Source organism: Pyrus communis, chromosome 12 (genome assembly GCF_041283825.1).
Source record: "Pyrus communis isolate YQ-2024b chromosome 12, ASM4128382v1, whole genome shotgun sequence".
Classification (NCBI taxonomy): Eukaryota; Viridiplantae; Streptophyta; class Magnoliopsida; order Rosales; family Rosaceae; genus Pyrus; species Pyrus communis.
The window spans coordinates 23,848,189-23,857,462 of NC_142576.1; the positions used below are offsets into that span (position 1 = coordinate 23,848,189).

Sequence of the window (9,274 nt, forward strand, 5' to 3'; positions counted from 1 at the left end):
CCAGAATGGAACATGAACAAGTTGAATTTCCTCCAGGGCTAATTCTTGAGGCCACCTTTTAATGGAAAATTTTTTTTTTCTTCATAACAGCCTATGGAACCTGAGAAAGGATTTTCCTTACTGAGCTCTCATCAGGGACAATTATAATGAAAATGTTGTCCTTGACCCATTTGACTTGCACCTCTCCCATCTCTTTCCAATCGGATCTCAGAATGTTTCTAACCCCCCATTTATTCAAAGGTTTATCGTTTATCACAGCCCCCACTAGCTTGACACCTCACTCTATGGTTGTTAATTCCAGAGCTTCTTCTAAGTGCACCACCAAGTCTTCCACCTCTTCGTTCCCCCTTGACCTATTGTTGTCTTGTGCTAAACTCATGATTTGGTTGCTTATGTGGTTGAGTACGATAGAAAGTTGGATGCGCTTCCATTTGTTCGTTCCCTCAACCTCTTATTTGCAGTACTGCAATAAAAACCTCACCACCCACCAAAGTAGGATCCTGATTATAGCTATATAAACTAGGGCCCAAAAAGGGTACAATTGTGCTTTGTCCACAGGGCTTTCCTTTCCCGTGCCTGCCCTCCACAGTAGTAGGTGACAGGAAGGGAAATAAAAGCCTTGTCGAGTAATAAGGATAAAAACACCAGAAGATATCAATTAGATACAAAGAAATAGCAATTTGGACCCAATGAGAGGAAAAAGCAACAAGGGGAATAAAACTATGTGGACCCAAACAAGGCCAACAGAGATGCCACAAGTCGATTACTCTCACGACGGAAAGAAAAGAAACTCACTGAGGAGGACTCTCACAACGGAGAGAAGATTTTTTTGAACTTGAGTTTTCACTCAATTCCTAAGATTGTTTGGTTGAGAAACATGGAGGAGATTCTTTCAAAAGTGAGACTTTTTACAGAATCTCTATCAACTCATGTTTTTGGCACAATATTTATAATGTTGGTACGAAAATTGGCGTTAAATTGTGATCAGGTGTCAGAAAATCCATGTTTAATCATATATTGAGAGAGTTTCCTTAACATTTCTCTGACTAGTTTGGTTTTTTTGTAAGGAGAATCTAGGGTCATAATTTGATACTTTATGGGGTCAATTTTTTTTGGTTTTCTATGTATTAATTAAGTTACTTTCCCTAGGGTTGACAAATATCCAGCAATGTCAATTCTTAAAAAACAGAAACAAAATGTTGGACAATATCCATTCTCTGTTAGGGTAACATTTTTTAGGTCTAGCTACATTTTACACCCTTTAGATCCGAGTTGACTTTTATAATGGGATTATGAGATTTCATTTTTTTTTCTCACATTGCACAGGTATTGAAGTTGTATCAATTTACAACTTTTTGTCGCTTCGAATATTTATTAATCCATTAAATTAAAGAGATTTTTTTTTCTTTGTCAATGCGGTGCAAATGTAGTTTACAAGTTATCCCATGTAAAGGTCTTAAGCTCACATTGTTATCAATTTAATAAATTAACGTACAATCAATTAGGCTGACGACAAAACATTGATACTTTCAATATCTTATGGTGCAATATGAGAAAATTAAAACTTTGTAACTCATTTTGAAAATTGTTGGAAATTGTATATTGTAATATTAATATATATTATTTAATTTCTGTATGACTGAAAAATAAGAGTCAAGTGTTATAGTTGAATTCAAATTCATGAGTGGCATTTGTTTGTTGGAACTTTAGGCAACAATCACAATCTTTAAAAAGGGATGGCTTGAGTTCTATATAAACTCAAGCATCCCACATGTCTAAAAAAAAATTAAGAGAAGAGTTTTCTCCAATATCTTTTATTCTTTGTTAATCAAATTTCAAGTCGTGCCTTGGGAGTACGGAATATATGAAGTTCGCCAGAGTTCGAAGATTGAAGTGCTTTGACTTCGGATTATAGATTGTTGAATCTTGAGAGACGGACGCCTACTGAACTACAAGCACAAGCGTAGGGGCATAATTCTGTCTTTAGAACGTTGCATTTATGCAAGCTCAATCTCCAAGTTTGTCAGTCTCTCTTACTTTATATCTAGTTGTTTATATTAAACTCATATATTATTGATGTTGTGATTTTCTTTATAGTTATTATTATTTGAATTCTTGTGTTATTTTCATATTTTCTAATATTGCTCCGACATAAAATCACTGCAAATTTAAAGAGTAGTTAACCCAATATTTTGAGGGAAACTCCAAACACATAAGTTCTTTATTTTATTGCTCCCTTGAACAATATCAAAAGGAACAATCACAATTATCCAATATCCACATATAAGAGATAGAGTTCTGGGTTAACATTAATCTACACAAGGTGACTACAGGTGCAACTAAAATTTGTACATATATATAATTACATATATTGCCCTATATATAATTTAAACAAATCTTGTAACCTCTTTTCGGACAAATATTAATTTCATGATCGATGATTCGAATTCACAATTCAACAGAACATGTATTATTCATAACATATTAAAATCATGTATTATTTTATTACTAAGTACACATATATGGAAAAATTAGGTTCTTATCTGTATTTTTCCTACTTCATTGATTAAAATCTTATTCTTTTTCAATTTTTGATCAAGGTCCCTAGATTTTAATAAACATCATTAATTATTTCAATAATAAAATATTTTTATTTCTAAATATATTCATTTAATGTTAGAAACGTTACATTTGTTATATTTATATCCATGGCTAAATTTTTTATCATATATTTTTATTTTTAGTTTGTACCCATTTTTAATTTGCAACTTTTTCTTTTAATTTGTAACAATTTTCTTTTTATTTTTAATTTGTACCCATATATTAATTCCTTTTTGTGCCCTATTTTTTTTTATTTGTATTTGTACCCATATTTTTAATTTATTTGTACCCATTTTTAATTTTGCTAAATGTACCCATGCTAATTTATGTATTTATTTTATATTTTAAAATATATCAATAGTTATTTTTTAAAACATGTTAATAATTATGTGGGTACATTATTTTTTTGCTATAATTTTTGTGAAGAACAATATTACTCTATAATTGATTTTTAAGAATTTATTATATTTAAAAATATTATTTGAATTTATTTAAATTTCATAATTTGTGAGATATTAAACGCATAAATGCATGAGTTAAATTTCCTAAATTAGGCTAAGGACCTCAATCAATATATTTAAACAAATAAAGTTTCACTCGAATAATTAACTTGATTAGAAACCGGAACTAAAATAACACTATATATATATATATACATGATTCTAAATTAAGACATAGTGAAGAATAAATATATAGTAAATAGAGAAAAGAAAAGCATATTAATCGATCAGTGTACTGTCTTAGAAAAGCTTCATCTTCTAGAAGGTTACTAAAGGTGTCATCGATCATGGCTCACGTATTAGTTAGTTCATCTTTGGCGGCTTCTTTGCTTAATCACTTTGGAATTAGGCTGGCAAGCTAATCAATATATCTTTAATTAATCAATTATGTAGTATGTTAATCCATCCATCCTTCGTCTTTATCTACAAACTATGACTTCTTCTTGGACTCCCAACAGTTAACCATTACCCCACCACCAACAACGGCTCCCTTTCATTAGTCGGCTTAGTTTAGTTCAGCTTGCCAAGCCCTAATCGAACATTTAGCCATGAAGCCATAAAATTCTTCTTTTTCTTTGGTCAAAAAAGAGGATTTCATTAAAAAGGCAAAGGCCAATGAATCTATAAAAGTAACTTGAGATCCTTTTTGGATTTCTATATTCAGATATCAAGAATTCGAAGATCCGAACCGTTGAAGAAAAAAAGAAAATCCGGACCTTTAACTTGTGTGAGGTGGGTCGGTAAAATTGACTAATAAGGACAATATGTTTTGGAATGAGTGGTCTCAATTTCCGAGTCTATCGACTCTTAACACATAGATCCAAAAAGGATGTCAATTCATAAAATTCGGGCAATAATGATATATGTTAGGATTTATGTACCGAGTAAATTAACCGTTGTTCATTTTACTTGAAGAAGTTTATTAAGGGTTTTAATTAAAGGAAAGTGTTATTGGCACTCCAAAATTCTCATTCTACACTCCTCACAAGTGTATTTTTTTTCCTAATAAAGAAAGTTTGAAGTGTAGAATGAGATTTTTGGAGTGCTAATAACAATTCCATAATTAAAAGGTTTTCATGTGTTTTATATACTTCTTAAAGCATGTTCCACATCAAAAATCCTCATTAAGTTAATTTTTCTTAATATCAAACAGTTTCACTTCTAATTGGAATGATATCTTATGTTGAATGGTTCAATGTGAATAGTAGTGGGTCACTAAATCATCTTTGGAATTTTAACAATACTCCTCTACTAACACTATATTTAATATTTTTCGTGTTTATGACATTTGCGTCTTGAATTCAATCCTCATTCTCCTTTTTAATGTTTATTAGAATAAAATATCGCATGTAATTAAATAAATAAATGAAACGCTGGTGCATCGAATAGGTTATGTCATTCCCTCACTAAACATGACAAAGGAATCTCATACTTACAGACTGGGATTAATTATTCTAGACTGTTCTTCGTAATTATTAATTTCCTTATAATCTTGTAAATTATAATTGTAATTATTGTAAACTATTTATAGGGAGTTAGAAGCACTCATATATATTGTTTAGAGTATATTAATTATATCAGAAAAAATGGTCCTTATATGTGTTTTACAAGTAATTTGGTTACTTTCTATGTTAATTAAATTAATTTTATAGTGAAACCTTAACTTTTTTTTCGTATACTGTAAATTTAATCATATAAACTTACCAATCGCTATGATAATGAAAATACAACCAATTAATTCATCCGATCTCGGACTGCAGGTTGATTTATGCATCAATCCTACTGAAACATAATTAGTAGGGATATTGACTAAAGGCCGAATATTAGTTAGCGATGGTTGGAGAAAAGTCAGACCAAACTCCCTTTAACTATATATAATATTTCACTGGCATTTGCATTGGGTATATATTTGTAAATAAGTGCTATTCATTTTAATTTCGTCATCTTTGTCTTTGCAAGGGAACCTTCCTTTCACTCTTAAAAGAAAAAAAATATCGATGTGGTAGATTGTCTTAATAGGTACGAGTTTTCTCGTGTTTGAGGTTCAAATCCTCTTCTCATTTCGTAGTGTACTAAAAGATGACGTTATGAAATTAAAGCCAAAAGCCTATAGGTGGAGAGATCTTTTAGTCTTTTTGAACCATGGACAGTACGTCACATGTTATTATAAAATTAGAGAGACACTTGACAAAAAAAAAAAAAAAAAACAACAACAACAACAACAATTTATCTTTAATTTTATAATAATACGTGATATACTGCCCCGTGTGTTTCGAGCGCACTGAAATTTTATTCCAATAGGTGCGCCTAAATATTATAATGCAAGATATACGGTACGTAATAGCATCTCAAACGTCGTTGTAATCTTGGATATAATCTATATATATAAAGGGAGAAGGCCAGTTTGGTGAAGCATTCAGAAATGCCAAGAAAGCCCCTTTGTTTTCTTCACAATCAAACCTTTAAAAGTTCAAAAAGTTAGGACAAATTGGTAAAAAAAACCATAACCGAACAAAAAAATTGTATTGGAAAAGAATAAATTTCAGAAAATAAAAAAATAAAAAAAAGCATTATAATTATCCTCTAAAATTTAGCAGTTTGCGGTTTAGACAGTAAAACAAAGAAAAAAGTGCGTCCAGTTCCTCATTTTCTTTTAAGACCCTAGAATACAACATTTTAATTAAAAACAAAAATCAACACTTTAATAAAAACAAATCAATTAAAAAATAAAGTGGAGAACACCATTTGAGGAGAGAAATATTAAAAAATAAAGTGAAAAAAAGGTCACATGGTGAATAACTGCTCTCCATTTTAGGAGAGAGATATTAAACAGAAAAATTAAAATTTGTTATATTGGAAAAAAAACAAAACAAAACAAGAACGGAATAACTTCTCCTCCATTTTAAGAGAAAATATTAATATCTATATTAAAAAAATCTAATAAATTATACTAATATCTGCATATGGTCCGACTAATTTAGACGGATTAGGATGTTTCAACTAATTTCTATCCATTTTAGAAGGAGATAAAAAATCATGATAATTATCCTCTAAAAGATAGCAGTTATGGAGAGGAGAGAGAGATAAATGATAAAGGCAACAAAAACAAATTAAAAAATAAAGTCGAGAACATCAGTTTAGGAGATAAATATTTAAAAAATAAAGTTAAAAAAAGGTCACATGGTGAATAACTGCTTTCTATTTTAGGAGAGTGATATTAAATAGAAAAATTCAAATTTGTTATATTGGGGAAAAAAAACAAATAAAACAACAAGAACGGAATAACTTCTCCTCCATTTTAGGAGAAAATATTAATATCTATATTAAAAAAGTATCTAATACATTATACTAACATATGCATATGGTCCAACTAATTTAGACGGATTAGGACGTCTCCAACAAATTTCTATCCATTTTAGGAGGAGATACTAATATCTTATAAAATGATATATAGATTAAAAAAATAAATAAATAAATAAACGAAACCAACGTGGGAGAAAGAAAAGGGTAGAGGTTGCCGTGGGTTTTCAAAAAACCATGAAGCTCGCCCACTACAAGCACTAACTTCCCAGTTCGTATAATCCCATTTTTTCCGTTTCTACTCATTTTCCCATATCCAAATTCAAATGTTAATTTTCCCCTCAGTTATACAACTGCTATCAACAGTTGTTGCTTGGTTTTACAGACTCTCACACTCCAACTGTGACATCCCACATCGCCCAGGGAAGTGATCCTTAAATGTATATTCTCATCCCTACCTAGCACGAGGCCTTTTGGGAGCTTACTAGCTTCGGGTTCCGTAGGAACTCCGAAGTTAAGCGAGAAGGAGGCCAGACCAATCCCATGATGGGTGACCCACTGGGAAGTTGCTCGTGAGTTCCCAAAAACAAAACCGTGAGGGAATGGTAAGCCCAAAGCGGACAATATCGTGCTACGGTGGTGGAACGGGCCCGGGAAGTGATCCGCCCCGGGCCGGGATGTGACAATTTGGTATCAGAGCCTATCCCTGGTCGGAAATGTGCCGACGAGGACGTCGGGCCCCTAAGGGGGGTGGATTGTGACATCCCACATCGCCTAGGGAAGTGATCCTTAAATGTATATTCCCATCCCTACCTAGCACGAGGCCTTTTGAGAGCTCACTGGCTTCGGGTTCCGTAGGAACTCCGAAGTTAAGCGAGAAGGAGGCCAGAGCAATCCCATGATGGGTGACCCACTGGGAAGTTGCTCGTGAGTTCCCAAAAACAAAACCGTGAGGGAATGGTAAGCCCAAAGCGGACAATATCGTGCTACGGTGGTGGAACGGGCCCGGGAAGTGATCCGCCCCGGGCCGGGATGTGACACCAACATGGGATAAAACGGGTATTAAGCAACGCCCGAGTCATCATTCTTCTTTATTTCAATTTTTTCGCTTTTTTGCTTTGCCATTCTTCTCCCACTCCCTCTCCCCAGGCGTAAAAAGGAAATTAATCTAGGTGTAAGCTCCTTTTTTTCACTTCTTTTTCCTGCATGGTTGTACTCATTTTACACATTTTCATGTAAGCATAATATGTAATTGTATGAATTCCCAAGTTTAGCTTCATATGGGTTCTTTTAACTTCTTCCTTTGAAATCTTCATTGTGCGTTTTTTAAAATTTCGGTCAGATTATGAGTTTCAATTTTGATTATCTTAATGTGCTATACGTGTGCTACGGTAATTTTAAAAATTATTTGTTTTCATTCTCAGGATATTTACAAGAATACCCACAAAAAAATGAAGAAGGAACTACCTATTGATAAGATCCCAAACAGATGTGTCTCTATTTTTACACCTGGTTGGGAGATATCTGTTAGAGTAAAAACTACTGATCTAAGCCAACTGATTCTTAAAGAGTGGAAAAAGAAGAAGCATGAGCAGTATGTATCCTAAATTATATACTAAATTTGTTACAAGAAATCTAACATTATATATACCTTCAATATATAGGCGGCGCATGAAAAAGGCTGTAGAAGAATTAAAACCTTCAACAACTCCTCAAATCATACGTATTTGGAATAAAGTCCAACAAATTAGGTACAACACCATTTCTTACCTGTTTATTTTTATTGGCATTCTCTATATCATTCTACAAATTAATTATCTCAAATTATAAAAAAATAAAATAAAATAAAACAATTTATGGGTGCAGGAAAAAGATTAACAGTGGCCAAATAACTTTTCTAAATATGGTAAGTCTTCTCTTATTTTCATACGAAAGTATACTATAAATTCAAATTGCATTCAATTTTCAAATATAAATAAAATTGCATTTTTTGTCAGTTTTACAAGCATCACACCCGTCTCAAAGTACAAAGGTTGAAGTACAAGATTAAGGTAATATTTCTTATTATTTAATTTTGTAAATATGGTTACAGTTTGTTACCTCAAACTTGACAAATATATTTATCTTTCAGTATTCTACAAGTAACTGGAGTAAAAATATTGCCATGAGAAAATTGTCAAACTTAAAGGTATTTAGGTTAAGTTGCTTACAATCTTTATAGTTGGGATTGTGCATTATAGTTAGACTTTTTATTTTATCATCATTGCTTGCAGATTAACCATGAAAATCTAAAGCATCAAGTGCAAGCAAATGGGTGGCAAGCATGGCTTTGATTTCACACGTAGACGCTATGTTTACAAATGTACATGTTGTCCATATTTTGCTTTGCTTCATATATTAGGAGTTCATCCCTAGCTAGCCTATAACTTTGACTGAAAACTTATGAATCTAAACCATTTTGATTTAAGGACATTAAGTGTTGTCAATATGTATTTAGAAATGAAATTACATGTCATATTTTCAGAATTTTTTTTATTTATAAATAGTATATGTTTTCCCATTTTATCTTCGTTGTTGTTTTAAAGAAAAAATAGTAAAAAATGTATGAGAGATTACTCACATATGTGCAAATTGGATGGAATATATGCTGCTAAATTCTTCAACAAACGTGGTAATATGACAATATGGCATACAATAACACCATTATCACTTTGGAATGATGGGATGATTGTACGGTAACACCATTAACTCATCAACCTTTCTTCAACTCAAGCAATTGGAACTACATAGCCTGGCCCATGCTCTAATGTTGAACATCTCAGTCCCAGCCCAAAATGGCATGGCTCACCCATAATTATGTACTCACTCCTCTA

The 9,274-nt window shown here is 32.1% G+C and overlaps 1 protein-coding gene across 2 annotated transcripts; it reads left to right on the forward strand.

The window, feature by feature from the left end:
- The first annotated feature begins 7,852 nt into the window (after positions 1-7,852).
- Positions 7,853-8,826, forward strand: LOC148692542 (uncharacterized). Of its 2 annotated transcripts, XM_088681092.1 has the most exons (6): positions 7,853-7,995; positions 8,066-8,152; positions 8,268-8,307; positions 8,399-8,452; positions 8,533-8,589; positions 8,675-8,826. In XM_088681092.1, the coding sequence occupies exons 1-6, from the start codon at positions 7,853-7,855 to the stop codon at positions 8,732-8,734; spliced, it is 441 nt and encodes a 146-aa protein (XP_088537218.1). In that variant the 3' UTR covers positions 8,735-8,826. The 2 variants fall into 2 exon arrangements, 1 of the variants encoding a protein (XP_088537218.1); XR_015954052.1 differs by lacking the exons at positions 7,853-7,995; positions 8,066-8,152; positions 8,533-8,589 and having other exon boundaries at positions 8,305-8,452; positions 8,675-8,820.
- Positions 8,827-9,274: the final 448 nt, after the last annotated feature.

Excerpts from the sequence above, each read along its gene's own strand:
- LOC148692542 (XM_088681092.1), top strand. The coding sequence starts at position 7,853 with ATGAAGAAGGAACTACCTATTGATAAGATCCCAAACAGATGTGTCTCT. Across the intron at positions 8,308-8,398 it reads AAATAACTTTTCTAAATATG|TTTTACAAGCATCACACCCG; the intron begins GTAAGTCTTCTC and ends ATTTTTTGTCAG. Across the intron at positions 8,590-8,674 it reads GAAAATTGTCAAACTTAAAG|ATTAACCATGAAAATCTAAA; the intron begins GTATTTAGGTTA and ends CATTGCTTGCAG.